The following is a 24,098-nucleotide window of genomic DNA, read 5'->3' as shown; positions in this document are numbered from 1 at the left end:
GTAAATAACATCTTGTTCTACGCAAGGAGAATTGCACTCTAAGCCACATCTCTGCTTGAAGCTTGCCTGCACCTTGATAAGCCATCTCTCAGAATTGCATCACTTAGTTATGCTACACGCTAACAGATTATTCTTCTTGGTCATACAGATGACTTAAGGCAGAGTCCAAGTTCAGAGACCCAGTAAGAAACACTTTTTAGAAGTACAGAGGCTCTCATTGCCTATTTAGATATGCTGTTATCAACACGGGTATGTCATGACCCATGTGCTTTTAAGTACATGCAACCTTTTCCAGGACAGTGACAGTTACACAGTTACTGAATGCTTAACCACTCAAGTAAAACTAGACAAGACCAAAAAAAAAAAAAAAAAAAAAGAAAGCACTCCTGTTTTATAAAAAAGATAAGGATAAAATGCTAATACTTAAGTACAAGAAGTTTGTTGTTCTTTTTTTTTTTTTTTTTTTTTTTTTTTCCCCTCAATGACAAGGAATGATAAGGGTAAAAACAACTTAATGGCTGAAACTGTAGTAGGTTCATCAGTCCCCATACTTCATTCTCTCCTTGTTGAATAGTAGTTTTCAGACCTTTAAGTCTAAGTACAATGCCATGTATCTATACCACATAAATAAATATCTCTACTAATGACCACATTTAAAAGTATATTTCTTCTGTTTCATATAAGGTTGCTCACAGGAGGCAGAAGACATCCTCTATATTACACACCATCAACAGTGACTTCAATGATATAGGATATCCTATCCCTATCCTTACCCCTATCATATATGGTCTGAAAGGTTTGCAAACCCCAAACAATGTTTTTCCTTTCTAAATTGATCTTTTACTTCCCTGCTAAATTTTACTAACCAGTTCTCCGAAGTGGATGCTATAAGTAAAAAACACGTAAGTTTTTGGTGCTTTTGGTGTTTCTTTCAGGTAGTCTGAAAAAATGCAATTAGTGCACAGATGTTCTGAGCTTACACATGAAAGCAACGAAGGGATTAAAAGACTTGATGCATCAATAGAACATGTTGACTCTGGACAGCTGTTGGCATAAATTCCTGTCACCTCTGACACAAAGCTAAATACATCAGAAAGATGGGGTTAAAAAACAATGAAGCATTCCAACCCTTGTGACATAGAGAAAAACCTATAGCATCAACACAAACCATAGAATCATAGAATATCCTGAGTTGGAAGGGACCCATAAAGATCATCGAGTCCAACTCCTGGCACCACACAGGTCTACCCAAAATTTCAGACCATGTGACGAAGTGCGAAGTCCAAACGGTTCTTAAACTCCAACAGGCTTGGTGCTGTGACTATGTTCCTGGGGAGCCTGTTCCAGTGTGCAACCACCCTCTCAGTGAAGAACCTCTTCCTGATGTCCAGCCTAAGCCTCCCCTGCCTCAGCTTGACACCATTCCCACAGGTCCTGTCACTGGTGACTAAAGAGAATAGATCGGCACCTGCCCCTCCACTCCCCCTTGCGAGGAAGTTGTAGGCCGCAACGAGGTCCCCCCTCAGCCTCCTCTTTTCCAGGCTGAGCAGGCCCCGTGCCCTCAGCTGCTCCTCATACGTCTTCCCCACCAGGCCCTTCACCACCTTTGTAGCCCTCCTCTGGACACTCTCCAGCAGTTTTACAACCTTTGTGTACTGTGGTGGCCAGAACTGCACACAGTACTTGAGGTGAAGTTGTACCAGCACAGACACTACAGTAATTCCTGCATTTTTGTCCTTCCCAATTGTTTCAGGTGTGGTAATTACAGATATGGGTAGTAACGTGAAGAACATTTAAAGAAACTGCATTTATTCAGCCTACATAAGAGAAGGCTCAGTGGGGAGTTAAACAGTCTTTGACCATCTAACAGTTAGCCATGGAGAAGACAGGTAGCCTCTTCATTACGATTCTTGCTGACAGAGACATGCATGGGCATGAGTTGCTCCAGAAGAAATTGCACCTGTATATAAGAAGAAAAATCACCATCATGAGAACACCTTCCTCACTAAAAACGTTCAAGATTCAGATTGACAGGACCCTTGATAATGCATTTGAAAGGTCTGGTTTTCTTTGCAACCTAGACTCTTCCAGAAGAGCCTCCGCTTGTCAGTTCCTCCATCAGCCGTGTCAGGAAGATCAAGAAGTTATCAATGCACTCCAGAAACTCCCTTGACTGCAGTACTCTGCTTTCTTGCCCTTCCAGCAGATTTCAGGGTCATTCAAGTCTTCCTGTGAGACAAGGGCCTGCAAGTATAAGGCTTCTTCCAATTGTCTTTGAGAAGTGTCACACTTAACTTCTTCCTGATCGAGTGGTCTGCAGGAGATGCCCATCGCAGCATCGCTCAGATTGGTCGCCCTTTAATACAAACTCTCATAAGGTCTCATCTGGCTAATCATCAGTCCTCAGGTAAAACTTCATGCATTGCTGCTGTGGTGTTCTCCCAGATTTTCGTTCCTAAAGGACCTGTATCCATCCACTGCAGTGTTCCAGCGATGTAAGCTATCCAGCTACATCTCTGTAATCCCAATGCCATCATAGTCCTGCAGCTGCACACAGGCCTCGAGTTTCTCCCCCATTAAGCCAAGAATTGTTTTAAAGTCTGTTACAACCACCATCTTTAAAATAATCCAATAATACTGGAACACAATCATATGCACAAAAGAACTCTTTCAACAACAAAAAAATGAAGAAAGCAACCAACAATACTGTAGATTTTATTTGTATTGAGGTACAATCCCATTATAATTAGCTAAAAACGACTTCTTAAAAAAAAATAATATATAAGAGCCACTAAATAATAAGGTTATTGGTCAGTTACCTATAAATACAAAACAGGTTCTCAAAAAAAAACCAAACACGTTTGTACATGTAACTTGACATTTATGCCCCAGTTTACTCAAGCTCGTAAGAATGATTTTGCTTTCCATACTACAACTGCTTTCTATGCAAGGAGCCAACACGAAGGTTGTTCTTGGGCTTACAAATTACTATAGATGAAGACTTATGGGATTGACAAGATACAGGTCTCTTACTATTCTTCATGGTAAGAACATTGTCTTCCTTTGGAGGAGGCACATACACTGGTTTCCAAGGAATGGGGTTGCAATATGCTGGAGCTGGATATGAATTTCCATCAGGGCGCCCTAAAACATTTAGAAAAAACACATAACTAAAAAGGAATATTTATGCTACAAGCTTTATAATGCCAGCAGTTATAAAAATTATTTGACTAACAAAGACACAACTGCATCTTAAAAGGTACATCACATAATTCAAATGATTCAGAGATAAATCTTCTACCTTTCTTTTACTGGCATATTTCTCATCTGTGTTAAAAAACAAACAAACAAACAAAAAAAAAAAACAGGTCGAATTCTATGCAACATTCAGAATGCTCAGTCTTCTGTAAACTTAAAAAACGTGAATGTAAAAAAACTGGCTACCTTGTATTATTTCAAAGCAGTTATAAATATGACTTCCTGTCACCACGTATGTAAAATTCACTTATTTTTCCATGTTTGCTGAACTACGACTTTTCATTTTACTGAGGAGAAAAATACGCTGGTTTTCCATAATTACATTAATAACCTGCAATTATTAACCTGGGGGCCCACAAAGCAGTATCAGAAAGCCTAAAATGTGACTGACAGAACATATTGCTCTATCAGTCACGCTTGTTTATAGTGAAATTCCAGTGCACTATCACGATGTTGGGTAAAACAAAGTCTATAACGTATTCTATTGTGTGAACACAACTGAGTATGGATTTTACTTTTTTTTTTTTTTTTTTAAATCAATTTAACAAATGATTGCAGCTGTCAGGAACTAATGAGGTTCCAAAACAAAACATGAAAGCAAAGTGTATCACAACCTATAAACAGATGTAAGCATAAGAACAACTGGTTGTTCATCTGCTACGTCCATTTCCTTAAGCATTCAAAGTCTGAATATTTTCTGTTATAAATTCAAGTAACAATGATTTTACTTCTAAGCAAAAAGAAAGATGAAAGCATAGATTTTTCTTGTGTTTGTTTGTTTTTAACGGAAATTTAATTAAGCACTCAAATGTAATGTGCAATACTATTTCTTACAGCACTTCACCTTTTGTACCATGTGGGATTGCAAAGAAGAGACAAAAATCAAGTGAGGCTCTCAAAACTCCATACCAACTATCAGCAGTAGTCTCTTTAACACTTCCCTTTAAAATAACAATAAAACAAGACCAAGACCACAGACCCAAGAAGGTGTGATACAATTGCAATGCTAAACGCAAAGTGTAGCTAAGAACAGAGGATGATTCTGTGTCTTCTTTTTCAGATAGGACTTCTGCCAGGCTTCTGTTAATTTTTGTATCTCAAAAATCTCCTCTTTTCAAACACAGATTGTGGTGCAATAAGAAGGCACACAGCTCCTCTAACACAAACATTGACTTTACAAGGATGCTAACATAGCTGATACGCTTTGCAGGAACCAGTAATTGGCTTTGGTGATTCTTATGCCTGATAAGGAACATAATGAGATCAAAATCAATTATAATTTGGTATGCAACATTATTGTCTTCTCAAGTAACATTCTTTTCCTCCAATAAATGGCTATGAAAAATGTACTAATGACTGACTGTAAAAGCTTCTCTAACTTATACCATATGGGATATTCATTCCTACATGTCAAAACTATGTATTAGATGAAATTCTTAAACAGGCTTCATTTTACATTGAAAGATTAGAGAGAAGGAACCACAAACCTAAGCCACTACATATGTGTAGCAGGAATACAAACCTGTAGATTTCCTATGTGGAAAGCCATAACCATTTAAAACAGGGCGTGGTTTATTTCTAGCATTATGTAGCCATTCCTGAAAGATCTTCTCTGATCTCTCTCTCTTCTCCTGCAGCTCTGCTTCCCTTTCTTTTTCTTTTTCCTGTAAGTACAAGAAATTAAAACAAAAAAACAAACAAAAAAAACCTAATATGTCTACTGACAAAGCCCTGTACAATATACAAAAACGGCAAACAAAATCTTTGCAGATTCCCAGGCTGCTGAATATATTTCAATTATGTTTTCATATATGAACACATTTTCCCAAAAATAGAAAAGTCACTTTTTTTTCTTTAAGTCTGAAAAAACACACAATCACATCCTCACCACCACCACCCCCTCTATATTAATTTGGGGGCAAGGGAGTGGGAAGCTTGTGGGAAGCATGTATTGGTCTTTTGGAAGACCAATACATGATACAGAGGAATTTTGGATGATTTCTGAAAATGCAGCTTTCTTATAATTTGTTGTAGGACCTCAAAGACGCTTACAACAAGTAAAAGGTCTTATGAAGCTCCTATAAAAATAAATAGCTGATTAATTATTAAATATGAAGTAACACTAAAATAAGGGCTCCTAGCATCAGATTGGTACAGACAGATAGAAGGGAAATTTTTTAGTTTGAAATACATGCAAGTATAATGACCAAGATAATAGCGGTACTGGGATAAAAATGCCCAGAATGCTGCTTATTTTCTGCCTCGGCTGAGTAATGAAGATATACTCTGTGGTTGGCATTTCTATTTCCCATATCACACATCATGACTGCAGTGGATTTGCTTGGCTTTGCAACAAAGACTACTAACAAACGTGTTTAATATGCATCATGCTTTGTTGGCCATACCACAACTACTTCACTGCACTAAAAAATATAACTTTTGAAACTATTCTTAACATACAACTCCAATTGATAAACTCCAATCAATTTAATCAACCAATATATTTAACATGTCAGGTAAACCTATCCAAATAAATAAATAATTAATACCTTCTCTCTCTTCTTCTTTTCTGACTCTTCAGCTCTCTTCTTCTTTAACCATTCCTTATACTTTACTTCAGCCTTTTCTTGTAGCTGCATTTTTTCTAGCTCCCTTGTGGCTTTTTCTGCCATTTCCTTGCTCTGCTTTCGCTCCCTTTCCCTTCTTTCCTACATGAAACAGATAAAAGAAACAGAATAAATTTTTTCAATATATTTCAATGGGCAATTATTTTGATGAATAGTTTATTATTAATTACAAATAAAAATATCATAAACCTTGAAAAAAATTTTATTGCAGTCTCTGAAGACAGAACCTATTCATCACTAGCTGCAGATAAAATAGTTTTAAACATATAAACTTGTCATAAAACATGATAAAAATTGACTTTCTGGACTCCCTATGCTGTTATGTTTTATTTCTTCAAACATCTTTTCAAAAACTTCAAACACTTCTCAGTATTTCTGGGAAAGAAATATATGTTGCAATTCTTGTCAAACATGTTTTCGTTTTAGATAAAGAAATCCACTTTTCAGTGAACCGAGAGCAAACTCCAGTACCAAGTGGAAGTCAAACTGCCCCCTTCTAAGAATAACAGATTATTAATGTGCAGATTTTCAGCACACTTAAGCATAAATGGATATGGAAAATAAGAAGTCCAAATGAGAATCCAGTTCATATATTATATTTTCTACATTTGTGATACTTTTTCATTTATTTGCGTATGAAATTCACCTGTTTGTCTACAGGATCCTCCTTTTTACCTGCTGAAATAGAAAATGAGAAAATACATTGGGTTGGTGAAAAATAACAGTGTGAAGTGAAATTGCTATCCTTATAATTTTTAAAATACAAAACACAGAAGTGTCATTACTTCTCTGTCTTTTCCAAGTGTGTGAATCTAATGGCATGCAATGTTTTGGGAACCATTCTCTAGGCTAACAAGCACATACTGAAGGGCTCTTCTTAATCTGGAGAGAAAGGCATTTTCAACTGAAGACTAACCATACCTCTCACTTCCCTTTCTGGCAACCTTTTTGAAATGCCTGGGATTCTGCTGGTTCAGTACTACTACTGCTGCTTAGCTTACCTAGCTCTGAAGAACCTGTGATACACACATAGGGGCAAAAATCTTTACTAGACAAGCTGTACACATGACTTGGAGGAGAGGCAGAAGACTCAATATGAAACATATTCCATTTTATAGAAAAGAACTGCCAAATAAAGATATTTTTCTCTAAGAAATCTTTTTCATGTAAGCTCCTTGCTAGTAAGAAGGAGAATCTGAACTATTTTGACATACTTCAACAATTTTTGACTATATAAAGGACATATGCAGCATAGTTGGAAATTACAACTTCTCGTAATTACTACAGTTGGCAGTATGGAAGTCTAATGCCTGGAAGTACAACTGCAAAGTAAAACAAACTGGATGTCTTCTTCAACGAAAAGAGGAAAAACATTTACCAAAATAAAAAACAAAAAAAGGGAAAGAAAAACATGCATATATACTTCCCTTCCTGTCTCACTTGTAAACACAAAAAGATCACAGAATCACAGAACTGTAGGGGTTGGAAGGGACCTCGAAAGATCATTGGGTCCAACCCCCCTGCCAAAGCAGGTTCCTTAAAGCAGGCTGTCCAGGTAGGTGTTCAGACAGGCCTTAAATATCTCCAGAGGAGACTCCACAACCTCCCTGAGCAGCCTGTCTTTCACACGTTGGTGCGGAACTTCCCATGCTCTATCTTGTGACCATTACTCCTCATCCTGTCCCCGAAAACCACTGAAAAGAGGTTGGCCAAATCCCTCTGTCTCGCACACCTCAGGTATTTATACACATCGATGAGATCCCCTCTCAGTCTTCTCTCCAGGCTGAACAGCCCCAGGTCTCTCAGCCTTTCCTCACAAAGAAGATGCTCCAGGCCCTGTAACATCTTTGTGGCCCTCCGCTGGACTCTTCCCAGGAGATCCCTGTCTTTTTTGTACCGGGGAGCCCAGAACTGGACACAGTACTCCAGGTGAGGCCTGCCCAGGGCAGAGTAGAGGGGGAGGATCACATCCCTTGACCTGCTGGCCACGCTCCTTTTAATGCATGCCAGGATCCCCATTGGCCTTCTTGGCCACCAGGGCATGCTGCTGGCTCATAGCCAACCTGTTGTCCACCAGGACCCCCAGGCCCTTAAAGATAGAAAGCTAGATCTCCCCTCTTCCCCTGCTTTTCTTCCAGAAAATTCTGTTTTCTTCTGGAAAATGCAGTTATGCATAGAGAAACAATAGACATAAAACTGGAGCTGGGGACCAGCACAATTCTCTTGGTCTGGTCTAAAGTGGGTATTTACTGGGTCAATCCTTGTCCTGAGCAACAAAACGTGTCAGTACTCCACTAAAGCAGCATTATACAAAAGAAAAGTTCAGCTTATATTGCCCTGCAGAACACTAACTCATTTCTGCCACTTACTGGATGAGGTGCAAACCCAAGGCCAATAACAATACATTTTCTCTCGAAAGTGTTTGCTATTTTTATTGTAAGAATATACTGGACAATAATATTTTCATATTTGAAGCTTCATCCACACTACATGAACTTGTCTTGATAAAGAAGTCCTTTCAAGCATAACCTTAGCTTACTCTCACCATTCATTTCCTTGTAAAGTGCCATGATGTTAAACTGCACTCTTCTTATCTAAATGAGCCAGATTACAGAATTACTTGCATTAGCATGCCCCTATCTGTGTTGGGCACTACTAGAAGCAATAGTACAATGTTAACAGCAGCAGCTAAAGTATGCATCAACTGGTTTTTTTTTTTCCTTTTACAAGATATGCCTTACTGACTATATTTGCCATAACCTCTGGGGTACATTTCTTCACTACAATGGTACATACAAGAGCCCTGTATGGGGTACTCTTGTTGTATGTTCTCATCTGACAAGAAACTGTTATTTGTGCATGCACTGCACTCAATTTCAAAATACGACTGGCTACAAAACTACATTTTCTCCTTGTATATTCTTTTTTTCCATTTCACTTCTAATAAATTCTGGTGAACATCAGCTGAATCTGTTCTGCAACACAAGGAAAACAGTCAGATCTGCATACACGCCGATTTCAATGCATATTCTGCAACATAAAACTCCACAGAACTACTAAATAATCAAAGTCTTAATAACATGACTTCACAGCAGGGTTTGTAGAAAAGGCCTGTACACGTGATAAAATTACTGATTACAACTAAGACCAATAAAAGAAGAACTTTGTTTGGGGGAAAAAAAAAGAAAAAAGAAAAAATTTTAAAAAAGCTGAGATTTTGAAACATTTCCGTACTAGTAAAGAATAGAAATGATTTTTCCTAATATGAAGAAAACTCTTTTTTGTTTAAATAGGTAAAAAAAAAAAAATCACCTGGTTTTGGTAAGTTATGTAGATCCTAAGTAACATCTACATGAAAAGCAAATAACCAAGATTTTCCTCCTTCTATAATGCATCTTATTCTCTTTTATTGAGAGCTGCTCCTCTGTCCCTTCATTACCAAATATTCCCCACTTGCATCTCTCAACAACTCCTATTTTGAGACAACGACAGTCTGAGACACACAGCAAGCATTATGCAGATAAGAGACACATGCTAAGACAGTGAGTTAAAGTCATTTGCAAAAAAAAAAAAAAAAAGGCTTACAAGGATTTCAAGTCTTTTGTTGTTTGCTAGCTTTTATTTATCAGCACTCTACATGAAATTTGAGCGCTTACTGTAACATTAGATTATAAAAGTAAGGATCTTTCAAAGCAGCAGCTTTTAGCTAAGGGCTATACAACAAGCAAAAAATAAATATAGGAGAAAATTTAAAAATGGGGCCCTTCCATACATAAGGGCTTTATACACTATCGACAATATCTAAGCAGAAAATAGGCTAAAAATCTTTCTGAAGGTTGTAATTAAAGGGGGGGGGGGGGAGCTTCTTAGATAACAAATCTTTAATCACAATACTTCAAATGAGTCCAGCAGTTTAGCAACAATCTAGGCTGTCCCAAAGTTAAATAAAGCCCTATGTAAACAATGATGTGCCATGCATACTTGCATATTACCATGAAAGCCACAGCTATTGCTAAGTTTTTCTTCCGATGAGACACCCTGAAGATTGGGAGACTCCCTATAGGATTGCAGACGTTGCAGCTGCCTAGAAATTATTCTGCAGGCAAACCAGAAGCGCTTCCTTTTTCTCTCTAGGACAGAACAGCTTCTCCTTCATACAGTCAGTGTACACCACATTCTCAGCTGCTTTAATAACCTGCTTCATGTCAAGCTCCTGTCACCCCAGCCTTGCCAGCTTCCCTCCAGCCTCATTACTTTCCCTTATGCAGGCTATCAAAAATGCCAGGAATGTGCATATTAATGTCTATGTTCTTCAATCCTCTCCCTTCACTCCCCTTCCACAGTTGGGGGGGTGTGAGGGGGATTTAATTTGTTTACGCTTGGTATTGTCAGATTGGATTTTAAAAATTCTCTTTGATCCTTTGTTCCAAACAGACATGATCTGTTCAGCAAACCACTAGGAAATTTACATGCACTTTAAAATATGATTACACATATTACATAAATTAAGGTATCGATTGTAAAACATCCAATTACTCACTGCAAGAAAGGCTTGTTCTCCCACCACCCCACCCAGGCACATTATTAAGGAGAAAGGATACAAATCTGGCCTGCAGGTTCACTGCTCTGGGCTGAGATCCTATTGAGCCTATGAACATAATAAAGACTGGGCTAGGTCACTACCTGGAAATGCGCCACCCAAAACAAACCCAGCCGTCACACAGAGCAGGACGGGTGACTCAGTGGGCAGCATGTGTCTCACCACGTCAGTACCAAACCAATGTCTCAGCGGCACAACTATCAAGCTCCTAAGAAAAATCACATCTGTGTATATGCTGAGAATTGTCAGAGGAATTTAAAATCTGAAGAAGCATCACACTTTATTTAGTATATCTGCCTTCTATCAGGAAGAATTTCCCAGGCAGAAAATAGCTCAATTAGCGCTGCAACAGAGACAACACATCCAGCTGGAAGACAATCAATAAAACATACAGTCCTGTACTTTTGTATTAACAATTAAATGAGAGGTTGAAGAGAGGGACAAGTGCAGAGCTGCTATGTGTTCTGCATTTTCCATGCAGTGTCACGACAGAAGAGTTGGAACTAGATGATCTTTCTAGGTCCCTTCCAACCCAAACCATTCTGTGATTCTACGAACAGAAATATTTCCAGAAATTAGTGTTTTGTTCTGTACGTCTAAGATACTTCTCACAGCAATCGTTTCCTGTTTCCCACTCTGAAGAATGTAACAGCATTTTTCTTTTTGGACATTTTTATTTTCTATTTCACAGCTGTTTGCTCTGACATCTTAGCTTCCATATTCTACCATAATTTTATGCTGACAGTGAAATATAGGAACCAACATCAGAACATACACCCAAATTCCCTCATTTATCCTCACAGCAATCCAGAACATCAGGCACATTTAACAATCTCGGAAACATCGTCATTCAGCCAACTGTTGTTATCTTTGTCATTTAGCACAGCTGAATTTTCCACAGCTCAGTTACCAACCCCGGCTCATAAAAATGCCTCTATAGCCTCTCTATAATCTGGTGGCCTTCTGTGATGGGGTTACAGCATGGTGGTGATAGGGAAGAACAACTGACGTAATCTACCTGGACACGTGCAAAGCATTTGACACTGTCCCAAACGATATCCTTGTCTCTGAATTGGAGAGGCATGAATTTGACGAAAGGGCCACTCCGTGGGTAAGAGATTGCCTGGATGGTTGCACTCAAAGAGTTCCACGAGTTCTACAGCTCAGTGTCCAGGTAGACACCAGTGATGAGTGGTGTTCCACAGGGTTGGTGTGGCCTGCCTCTTACTTAACAACTTTGTTGGCAACACGGACAGCAGGACTGAGTACACCCTCAGCAAGACTGCCGAAGACACCACGCTGTGTGCCACGGCAACACGCTGAAGGGAAGGGTTGCCATTCAGAGGGGCAGAACCTCATGTGAACCTCATGAAGTTCAACAAGACCAAGTGTAAGGTCCTGCAGCTGGACTGGGGCTATCCCAAGCACAAATACAGGCTGGGCAGACAATGGACTGAGAGCAGCTCTGACAAAAAGGACTCGGGAGTGTTGGTTGATGAGAAGCTCAACATGACTCGGCAACATGCACCTGCACCCCAGAAAGCCAACCGTAGCCTGGGCTCCATCAAAAGAAGCACGACGAGCAGGTTGAGGGAGGTGGTTCTCCACCAGGAGTACTGTGTTCAGCTCTGGAGACCCCAGTACAAGGACGTGGACCTATTATAGCAAGTCCAGAGGAAGACCATGAGGATGATCAAAGGGATGGAGCACATCTCCTCTGAAGACAGACACAGGGAGTTGGGCTTTTTCAGCCTGCAGAAGAAACAGCACTGAGGAAACCAAACAGAAGTCTTCCAGTACCAAAATGGGGGGAGACAAAGCCAGGACAGCTCACCCAAGCTGACCACAGGGTCATAACATATGATGTTATGTTCAGCAACAAAAGCTGAGGGAAACAAAGAGGAGGGGAAGAACATTTGGAGTTAGAGCATTTGTCTTCCAAAATACCTATTAGGCATGATGAAGCCATGCATTTCATGGCTAACTGTTTGCCTGACTGTGGGAATTAGTGAATCAACTCCTTATTTTGTTTTGCTTTATATGCGTCTTTTGCTTTACCTGTTAAATTGTCTTTACCTCAGTTCACAAGTTTTCTCAGTTTCACCCTCTTGGCAGGATGGTGACTCTTCCACATCCTGCCATTAGGAGGGTGGGTGAGTGGGTGGAGGGAAGAATTAAGTGAGAGAACAGCTGCGTGGTGCTTAGCCACTTACCAGAGCTAACCAACAACAATGTATCATGTATTTATATGTTCACTACGTATATACATTAATCAAATTCTCTAGATATTTCTAGGTTTAGATTCTATTGGTATTCCAAGAGTGAAGTCATGTAGTTAGTAAAGGTGGATATAACAGGACATGAAAATATTAAATAGAATGTAGAGGGTGAAGAGCACTGCATCGATGTTAATTTTTTAAATGTTTAATCAAAAAAATGTTGTCATCATCCCTTACTTTTAATCCTGATATTTTAATCAGCATTAATTCATTAGAGGTTCATCTATGAGAATGTTATAAAGAATTAAATGGTTATATCATTTCATAAACATTTCACAGTTTATGCATCCATAATGTATTTCTCAAAGCCTCTGGTACTTTGAGTTGATAGCAATTAATCAGTAAATCAGAAATCAAATGTAGCTAATTATGTAGCTAATTTAAGTGTTCAATCCCACAGTTGTTGAGAAGAACCATCAAACCACATCTGTGGATCACAAGTTATGTAAAACAGAAAAAAGAAATTAAAAGAAAAAAAAATTTCTACTGTCAACAACAAGCTTTCTATTCTGTGGCAAAACAATAGAGAGTAGCTCGTGTATAAAACTGGGGTTCTTCTGACAGTCTTGTTAAAACAGCACCCTTGACAAGTGGGCAAGTCTTAAACCCGGATTATCAAAAAACAAAGAGGTAGGGGCTGTGTCACTGTTTACATGAAGATAACATAATATCACATTGTGTGAGACATCTATAATTAAAACCATCCTCAGGTCTTTCCAGAAATACCAGGAAGAGGACATGGAGTAAGGAAGAAAGGGAGTCTGGAAGACAACGGGTTTTTAAACTCAAGAGTTCTGTGTACTGCTCCTCATTCATGGGAGATGAGGTTGGGGGAAAAAGGCTACGTACGTCTTGAATTCAGAAACTCCAGGGCAGATGAGGGAAAAGACAAAACAAAACAACAACAAAAAAGAACAAAACACTAAACTGGCATCAGACAGCAGCTTACGTATTTTCCAAAATAGAAGAGAAGCTTTTCACTAGCATCTCCAAACTTCCACTGAGTAGAATACAGGGAGTAATGAGGCAGTAGAACCAGTGTCTGGTCACACTGTGAAGGAACTTGGAATTGAACCATTTTGGACAAATTCTGAATAGTGGTGATCTTCAAAGGAAACACTACAAAAGAAAGCATGAATGAGTGATCAGCTCTGAACACCTATGACCCCACTCATGACATTATTGTTGCTCATTTTATACTCAGCCAGTTTTGTAATCACATGTTCATCCATCAAAATATAGATAAGAAAGCAAAACCCTTGGAAGGATCACAGATGGAAATCCCAAATATTTTGAAGACATTAAAGCAGTACTTTTTATCTCCCTCCTTCAACTGTTATTTACCCAAGTCTGCAAATCATTTGAGCATCACCTACAGTCACAAAACTATAGCTCTTGTTTGTCAAGCAAGAACGCATTTGACAAGATAGAAGTTACAAAGATGCTGTTATGGAGAGGAGATTTTCCAAACGTATCACACATGGAGGTCTCCCAGTCCCAACCCAGTCCCAATGATTCAGAGATACAGGCTTGCATTTTTAATCTTACTCAGTGGTAAACAATGATTGAAGTTAACTGATCTGTTCATCATCTACTGGGAGTCAGTCAGCATATAACCATGAACTGACAGACTTCAAGGGTCTCCATTTTTATTTTTTTAATTATAAGTTCTAGCAATTCTTTACCTCTTTCTTAATAATAATAACAATAAAATAATAAAAAAAAAGCCTTTAGCTTCATTCCACTAGGAAAGGGTCCTTTCTCGGCCCTCCAAAAACTTTTATCTTTCTGTTTGTCACTAGTACGGGAAACAGAGAGCTGAGTATTAGCTCAGAATGCTTCCACAAGCTGCTTGGATTTAGTGCTTACACATCGTATCAGCATGTTAAATGACATAGTATCAAGAAATATACCCAGCTTTTGCAAAAACGTTTAGCTACAAAAAGCAACGTAGACAACACAGACAAGGAAAACCTACATATAAATGGATTTTCAAAATTAGTCCAGTACTGAGTCTGCTGTTTCTAAGATTTTCAAAGGTTTACTTTTATATATTTTAAAAGTACTACTTCAGACCTCATTACTTCCACTTTTAAAATTCTTCAATTTGAACAGAAGAATCGCACATTTTCAAAGAATTTGGAAGAATGTGATCAACCAGTGAAATCAGGTAATTTTTCCCTCAAGGACTGAGAGATAATAAAGAACTATGAGAAGGACATTTACAGGGTTTCAAGATTGTACTGATAAAGTTGAAAATGACAGAGGAAAAACAGCTTTTCTATTAATGTAAAAAGTGGGCGAGTGAAATTCTCTACAGTTCTAGACTTATACACCTCTAGGAGTATACACAAAAGCAGTGACTGACTTTAAAATAGGACCATAAGCAAGTTGTTGGTACAGTCATCACAGATTTGAACTGCTTTAGTAGCTAATACAATTACATAAATATATACCTACCACATCGCAGCTTAAAATGAGCTGAAGTTTTAAATTACTTCACAAAAATACATCTTTGTACTCAAAACCTAATAAAATTTATGTATGGCACAAGGAATTACAAGCTTTGTAAGCGTGGCTGCACTGTTTCAATCCAAAATAAACTATGCATATATAGGTCAATTTTACCTCTTAACAACTTTATTCCACATAATGTTAACAGATTTACCCATCTGTGGTTATCAAAATGTAGAACAAAAATAGCAATAAAAAAATACAACAAAAAGTACCAGAACAAACACACATGGAGAAAATAAGCTTTCACGAGCGCTAATTCTAACCCGAAGAAATGAGACAGTAGGCAGTTTTCAATACCTATTCAAGATTTAGATCAGTGATGAGATGGGGGAAATCAAGGATGTAGATTTCTTTCTTTTTAAGCTACACAGTTCAACTATGAGTTGCCTACACAAAGCTCCTTACAAACTAGAGCCTAACTACAGCAATTAGCAATCAAGCAATCATTTTAACATGCCAAAAACATTAAGACAGACTCTAACGGCTTTGCTGATCTAAGTTCAGTTCCAAATACCACTCGAATTCCTGTCAAAATAAGGCTTCTTTAATAATGAAAACATGACATTGAACAACTTCACTTCATTTATAACCACGCATACCTCATTTTTATCCATAAATTTAACAGTAACGGAGAAAGAAGTTTCAGTAATACGTACAAAATCCTGTTGGTTTCATTCAAATTTTCTTCTGGATTCAGAAATATGTCTGTAGATACTTTTAGAGTTAAAATTTTTTGACCAGTATTCCTCTGACTTGTTAAAAGATAGAGCTCTATTACAGCTAAAACAGAACAAGTCAGACAGACAATTTACTGTCTGCCCACAAATGACTCAACCTTAGGAGACAGAGAATGTAAGACTATTTTTGTCCACCAGAGATCTAGTATCTTAATGAAAATTGAAAAGGCATTAGTAGAACCAGGATAACACCCGACAGCTTATTTTATTAAGCCTTTACTTCCTGGTAAACTGCAAAATTTTGTTATATTTGCATACGTATTTCACAGCTTAAGATGTTCTTTGATAGTTCATATTTCAAAATATCAGTTCTAGTTCACTTTCAACCTTTAAAATCACAACAGCTATTTACATAGAAGTTTATTAAATGCTGATGACACCTTTATTTTCAAAAATAATTTATGCAAAATGACTGGAAGCGTATGAAAACTTCACATCACATGTTTTTAAATAGATATTAAACAAACAAAACAAAACAAAAAACAGTGACTACCAGTAGATGAAATTGATCCTCAAGTGTTGCTTCCTAACCTGACATGACCTGAAAAGTCTGTCAGATCACAACTTACTTCGCCACATAACAAAGTGCAAGAAATCTGACTTGACAGACAGAAAAAGAGCAGAATGCTTCTATGCAATTCTAATTCTGGCATAAACATCCCTCACATTCACAGTACAAAGATTTTTCCAGCAGTATCCTGCAGCTCCCCCAAGATTTTGTGCTCAACATGAAGGAAAAAGTTTCATGTACGTTCAAACATCCCTTACTTCCTTCCTCAGTACAGTATTCAGCGATGGGGAAGGATGATAGATTTGCAGAGATCATAAAGGTAACATCCCTGAAAGGACTGCCTCCTGTAGAGTAAAGCATTTTCTGCAATTTACACAGAAGGGTAAGAGTCAGGGAGGTATGAAAAGGATGAGTGCTTAATGCCTATCTCAGTGAAGAATACCGTGAATTTTGCCCTCAAGAAGGAGCAGCTTTTCGTGCCTGTAGAAGGAAATAAAGAGAGCTTTCCCAAATAAAACATGCACACACATTCCTCAAGAAAATCATAGCAAGTATTCATGAATCCAACCTTAAACTTCACATGAAATCTTCATGCAATTTTAAATGCATTCTTAGCCACTGAATTGACATGCTTATCCTTCAGTCTGTGTTCAGATCCACAGGTAATTTTGCAGAAACCTGAAGTGGTGAGGACTATGTAACACACATGTTAATATTCTAAAGACAGCTAAGCCTTTAAGTTCAGTTTGTTCTTGATTTGAGTGCAGTTTACAGAAAAACTACCCAATGAATCATCTGATTTAAATGAAAATCAGATTACTTTTGGTAAGTGCTTGGGACATGGCCTAAGGATGACCTTATTCTTCCAAAACATAACATGTACAAGTCCAGACACAAATATGTTTGTTTGTTTTTTTCCACTGTCCCTTGGGCTGATGTACCATCAAAAAGATCTCCTACTCTCATGGACAACAGAAAAGAAGTTGTTCATCAGTAAACCCGAAGTTTCAAGGAGGACCCAAATATTTAGAGATTTACAGAAGTTGACTGAGATAGGCAGACTCAGAGAGAATTTTGACTGTTTTGAACTCTGAAGTGAAAAATTTTAAACGGGCAACCCAAGCTTGTTTAAGCCAATGAATAGTTACAGACAGCTGTAATTTGTGTTTTAGAAGAGGAAAATTGCATTGTTCTTGCTGAATAATACGTCCTTTACTTTTTGCTGTGTACTTCAACAAGGACGGATCCTTTCTACATCATATTGAACCATCTGAAGCAGAATTGTTCTGGTGCAGATTTATGCTAGTCAGCCAGTCAGCAAGGAGGCTAAAAGAAAATAGGTTTGATCCAAACACAGGTTATTTTAGTGGTTCTAGATTGAACCTGAAGGTCGAGAGACAAATGTATTAGGCCTGGATATCTAGCCCACGTAGTGCTATTGTGTTATTTTTGATCAATTTTCATCTGATTTTATTGAGAAACAGAAGTACCAAACAGTAAGTAACAGGTATTGCTACAGACCATAAGACAGTGAACAAGTATGTCCATGAATTACCAGGGGCTGAACAAGACCAAATCTCTCAAGCTTTTCCATTGTTGCCACTCAGAGCACACCCTGTTTGTGGCACACAGAGCTGTATATTGCCCTGTAGAGATCGGGATTCTGTCTGCTTCTGACACTGGACATGGACATCCTCTCTGGAGAACTGAAAAAGATTTCTTGATCCCACTCAGAAATGACTTTTTGCATGAAGGAACTCCCAATTGCTAGCTGTGGTCTACTGAGAATTTCCTGAATCTGGCCTCACACCTCAATTATCCCTCTAAACTCTACCATACTATTTGCCTGTCCACAACGGTACTTAACTAAACCCCTTTTCTGGCTCTACTTGGTGTACAAAACATTGCAGTTAAGTTGTACACTTCACCCAATGTGCTTGGACATTGAACCTAGGAAGTCAGAAAGACTAGGGTATACCCTAGACCAGAATCCCAGCTATCATTAGCAGAAGTCTACTGCACAAGATGTAAGCCAATTGTCAGTTATCTGGCTACTCAGAAAACAGATCTCTTTATACCTCATGGGAAAAAAAAAAAAAAAAAAAAAAAAGAAATCAGTCTTGGGAGAATGTTTAACTATGTTGGTGTGGTTTTGCAATTTTCAATTAAACAGTCATTCTTTCAGCAAATTAAAAACATGGCTGTCCAAACAGTCTAAGTAAATTTTACATAGGTTTACTTAAACATGGCATATGCTGGAACTCTTGCAAGCAAAGAGTATTTTACCTCTTCTCTTTTTTTTTGCATCCACTCCTTGTGCTTCTCTTCAGCTAGCCTTTTCCTTCTTTCACATTCTTCTTTTTGCTTCATCTTCTCAAGCTGTATGTTCATTTGCTAATTAAAGAAAAAGCAGACAACTTTAATATGTCACGGCCACCTATACAAATGCGCTCAGTATTGTCAATGGTGCTGCAGTTAAAACAATACAAGCATTAGATTTAGAAAATTTTCCTTCATTAAGATTTTGGAAAAGATGGATGACAGCCAACACTGAAACATTGAAACAACCAATGGAAATGTATAAGATTTTAGAAGATGAACCGGAAATATACTTTTTAGCTGGGCTTTGGAAATAATTCAACATAGTAAATCACCCCTCCTTCTAAATGTCCTTTCAGTTAATGGGATCTCAATATGTAGTACTACAAAGAGAGACAACTACTGAACTGGATTCTAAAGGGGAGAACATTAAACGTGTGGTGATCACTAACAGATCAGAAAATACTCCTCAAGATTAACAGATTATTTTGGTGTTATGCTGACCTCTAAAACAATGTTCTATAACCTTCCAGTGGTAGGTGTTTAATAACAGCACAAGGTAACCCACATAAAAAATATACGTTACTTTCACTTTACAGATAAAGGGAATCATAGAAAGGTTAGGACACTGCTCAAGGTCAAACGACAAATCAGTAACTAAAGTGAGAAATGATCTAACTTTGATGTAATTATTCTAAGCACTACCCAATATTTCCAACTTGATTGTAAACAATAGTATCGTTTAATCAACTGCAACTACCCATATATTAATCAAGAAAAGATATAGTGCGTTCACTTAATTCTGCCTCATCCCCAGTATTCAGGAACTGTTTGTATGCAAGGGGGCAAAAAATGGAAGGAAGGAAGAAAAACAGAGAGGCACAGCCTGGAAAATGACTCCAAACAGTTGTGTAATTACACACTAAGCAGGTAATAACACTGTGCCTCATATCTAACCAAGCAGTTTGGCATGCTTACGCCCAGCACACACCCTGTTGTGTTTTACTGCCTACATGCATTCGTATGTACCCATGATGAAAATGAAGGTACCAATTACAGAAATGTTTTATTCTTTTAAACTTGAACCATTACCTGACAGTAGAATAAGAAAAACATTATAGAGCACTACCAGTGATGTGCAATGTTTAGCAAAAGAGAATATGCAGAGCATGAATCACATAAGCATTGCCAAACATTATGGAGAGATAATGACCCTAAAATAATGGACAAAACTACTTGTTTTTTCACAACCAAAAGTAAAAGAACTCCTCTATTGGTTGATTGCTATTTTCTATTAGACTTGATATCAAGCTAATCAGATGTATTCACCTCTGCAGCTCTTGCCTGTAAGCGGGCACGTAGTTCCTTTTCTTTTTCAATGAACCATTCTTCCCACGGTGAAAGACTGTCTTTCAAAGGAGACTGTTCTTTTCCTTCTGTTATTTCTGAGTCTTCAGCAGCCTTCCTGATTTAAAAATGAGAAATGTAAAAGAATATTATCTGTAGTATGTTTAATTGGAAAGTTAACCAGTGCTGCTGCCCCCCAAAATGACATTTCTTTGTATTGTGATAACAAAATTATTTTTCTATTTGTTCAGTAATCTCCAGAATGGATAAACAGCATTTATTTTGTATTTCTGACCATCCTACTTACATTCTACTTATTAAATTATAGCTCGCTATTGATTTTTTTAGTTCCTGTTCCAAACTGTGAAACAGATTCAAACATTACCGTTTATAAACTAAAGAAAAACTAACACCAGAAACATCAAAGTGTCACCTTCCTTCTCACATACGGAGACCAGAGGAAATCAGAGGTTTTACATTAACATCCTATCCTTGGTCACTGAGATGCTCAAAGTATCAAGGGGCTTTTAGCACAAGCCAAGGATAATCAAGATTATTTTTCTTCTTTCAAGTCCTATGGAATTGGATTAATGATATCAAGCAACCTCTGCACTGAGAATCCATTCATTCCAACAGTTACAATTTTCCTTCTTAAAACACATTCATAGGGAAGATACACAAGAACTATGGCTTGCACACAATACTTGATATTATACAAGGTTAGACTTTTAGTAGGACACCTTGCATAACTCACTCGTAACTTCTTTACTCATGAATAATGCAGCCATCCTTGCCTTGGGCCAGAAATATCTTTTATAATATTCTGTGTGCTCCCTCCTAACAAAGAAATTATTATATTGGGCTCTAAGTCAACAAAAACTGATAACATGCCAGTAGATTTCTTTATAAACTTTCCTCTAACCTATAGATTTTTTTTTTTCATAACAACAAAACAATGAAATTAGACTTCACATTAGTATTTTATAGGAACGCATGTACTCTGGAAACACCTGCCTACACACTTTACTGCAGTGAGTAATTCTGCTTGGTTAATTCAAGCTATGAAAGAGCCATCCAAACAAGCGTATTATGTTAATGCTCCTGAAATGAACCTTTTAAGCATAACATATTTTTATAAACATGGAAATAACGCATATTCACAAGGTGCAGCAACAATCCATTGCAAAATATTTTGTCCCAGTAATCCTTAGAATATATTTCTATAATAGCAAGCACTTGGGGGCAATGCGAAGGAGTTTTGTCCTACCGTTCTCCGCTGCTGTTACCTACATGCGTGTGCCTACATAACCGTTCACTGGTCATGTTGTGGAATTCCAGGGAAACTGCTTCTTGTTGAAACTAACCCGAAAAAGGGTCACGTTCCCTGCCCAGAATCAGCCCGCAAACCCTCTTTATACTGTTTTGCCACTGAGACATGGTAGCACAATGGAAACGACAGGCCACACGCACACAACAAGAGGAGAAAAGCAGCGCAGGCCAAGCACCCCCAAGCACGGCGTTGTCCAACATCTGCTGCACCCTAGGTCTTGGATGTGAAAGCGGGAAGACCAAAAATTTAACAGAGGCAGTTTTGAAACAGGAAGATATAAGGGATACAACTTAGGAATGCATAATAATGCATTTTGTTGGAAAATAACTCTCTGAGAGTTTATTAAAGATAAGGATAAAGGTATTATGCATTCAAATTCAGCAAACCGATGCAACTCTGTCCAGACTTGACGTTTTGGGCAGGGATACTTCCTTAACACATTCCTTTGCTCGGCACAATTTGCATTAGGGTACTTTGTACCAAAATAACACTGACATACTAGGCTAACCTGGGAAAAAGCACTGACAGAAGGAATCCACTCAGAAAAACACTATTCGCTAAGTGTTTGCTTACGTCAATAGCTAAAAAGTCCAGGCTGTTAACTTTTCAAAAAAAAATATACATGTATATTCAGAGTAATGAACAAGACCCATGTTAAATGCAAGTAAGAAATAACAGAAAATTGAATTTTCCAGAGGACAACACACGCCGAATATGCAGAACTGGTAGGAGAAACGTGTTCCCTCTCCTGCGGTTCTCTGCCCAAAGCTCCCGGGTTGCACCAGAGCAAGGACTGGACCCCCAACCTTCCCCATGCACATCCTGGCCACTCTGTGGCACGCTGGTTGTGTTTTGAGCCACATAAAACTTAAATTTCATGGGACCCCTTTCCGAAATGCTAGCATAATCACAGCTATAACCTTCATCGGAGTAATTAGTACAAGACTTCTGAAAGTACCACAGTCTCAAGTGTGCATATGTATTTAAATAAGTATCTTATATCAAATCAGGTGTGTTTGGTGTTAAAGCTGAAGTCCGACTAACAAAACACTGTGCTTATTATTTACCACACATTCACTGACGTCCCACCATCAGACACAATGCCGATCTATGCTGAAAGCCTAGAAAATGCCTAACATCCTTTCACCAGGCCTTGTTTTCAGCCTCTACAAATATTACATTTCCCACGTTAAACCTCTGCCTCTGGCGAATTAAGAAGACAACAACAGCAAGAAGACTCTGAGAAAGTGCGTTCGGGGAGGGGGGTAAAGTCAGTGTAAGAGGTGTTTTTTATTATTATACCTTTGAGATCTTGGCAGTTACACACGGAAGCTGCTGCGTGAGCGTTTGGTAGACACTTATTACAATAGAGCAGCAGCATTATTCAGGTGCAGGGTATGTATGAGGGAAATTCATATTGTGCCCACAGAATTTAATGAGGCTGTTCCAGCTCAAGCCCTGACAGCGGTCTTCTTCAGTTGCATTTCACGGCTGCCAGCGAACACTGCAGCAACAGGCCCCAAAATCGAGAGCTGTTTCAAGCAGCGCCCCGAGAGGTACCTCAAAGGGAGCTCACATCCCTGAAGGACCCGGGCACGGCCAGCTCCCCCCGCTTCTTTTAAGGGCAGGACGTGCCTCTGTGCCTGGTCGTGGCCCTGCGGAGCACAGCGGGGCGCCTGCAGGAGGTGAAATAAAGCCCGGGGAACCCCAGCCCGCACCACGCAGCCTCCTCCCCGCCGCGCCGTTACCTACGGCCCGCCCGGCCGCGGGGGGACGGGGACGGGGACGAGAATGGGGACGCCCCTGCCCCTTCCTCCTCCTCCTCCTCGCCGCCGCTGCTCATGCCGCCGGCGAGCCCCTGAGGCAGGGGGCGGCGGTTACCGGCCATTAACGGCCACTAACGGCCACTAACGGCCAGCACCTTCCCCCCGCCCAGCTCCCGGCGGCCCCCGCGGCGCCGCCATGGCGACCGCGACGCGGCGCAGCGGGCCCGGCCCCGCCCCGCCTTCTCCTCAGCCTGTCGCGACATGCCCGCGATATCGCCCCCCCCCCCCCCCCCCCCCCAAGCCCAGAGTGAGGGGTCTGCCCTTCCCCGTGGCAGCTCTGGGGGAGATGCTGTGATGGCTCCCGCAGGGAGAGCCCCGGCGTTGGTCTGAAACCGCCCTCGGCCGGGCTCAGAAACACACACAAAAAAAAAAAAAAAAAAAAAAAAAGCCGGGCTCAGAAACACAAACCCGGCCCGAGTCAGAAACACAAAACCAGCCCAAATCCCAACTCACAACGCTGACTGCCTCACCGTGCAGCAGCTGATGCTCGTGGTGTTAGCACAACCCCACAGGAGGCTGCCGAGCTCGTCATCCACAGACTGGAGCAGTACGAGCTGCAGTCTGTAACAGACAGCAAATTACAGCAATTAAAATAACCTAAACTGATCAGTCCAGCACTGGAAGCAGCAGGATAGCACTAGAAACTACGCTTTTTTAATCAATGATTTGTGAAGCAGCACGAGCAAAGCTTCACATCACGGGTGGGCATGAAAATGTCAGGAATTTCAACAAGCTGCAGCCCCACAT

The 24,098-nt window shown here is 39.3% G+C and overlaps 1 protein-coding gene across 1 annotated transcript; it reads right to left on the bottom strand.

Annotated features, from left to right (window-relative positions):
* Positions 1 to 2,896: 2,896 nt before the first annotated feature.
* CCDC34 (coiled-coil domain containing 34) lies at positions 2,897 to 23,426 on the bottom strand. Its single transcript, XM_084288045.1, has 6 exons — positions 23,274 to 23,426; positions 20,178 to 20,313; positions 18,816 to 18,923; positions 5,808 to 5,966; positions 4,781 to 4,922; positions 2,897 to 3,144 (listed from the first exon to the last, which is right to left on the bottom strand). Exons 1-6 carry the CDS (start codon positions 23,411 to 23,413, stop codon positions 2,930 to 2,932), a joined length of 900 nt encoding a protein of 299 aa, XP_084144171.1. The 5' UTR covers positions 23,414 to 23,426; the 3' UTR covers positions 2,897 to 2,929.
* Between the last annotated feature and the right edge of the window lie 672 nt (positions 23,427 to 24,098).

This window comes from Netta rufina (genome assembly GCF_964035555.1).
Source record: "Netta rufina genome assembly, chromosome: 5".
Classification (NCBI taxonomy): Eukaryota; Metazoa; Chordata; class Aves; order Anseriformes; family Anatidae; genus Netta; species Netta rufina.
This window is presented reverse-complemented; position numbering and strand designations above follow the sequence as displayed.

Coding starts and splice junctions, on each gene's coding strand:
- CCDC34 (XM_084288045.1), bottom strand. CDS start 23,413: ATGGCCGGTAACCGCCGCCCCCTGCCTCAGGGGCTCGCCGGCGGCATG. Junction 5,967..18,815: donor TGCAAAAAAAAAGAGAAGAG/GTAAAATACTCT, acceptor TGTTTCATGTAG/GAAAGAAGGGAAAGGGAGCG. Junction 3,145..4,780: donor TCCACATAGGAAATCTACAG/GTTTGTATTCCT, acceptor TAAATGTTTTAG/GGCGCCCTGATGGAAATTCA.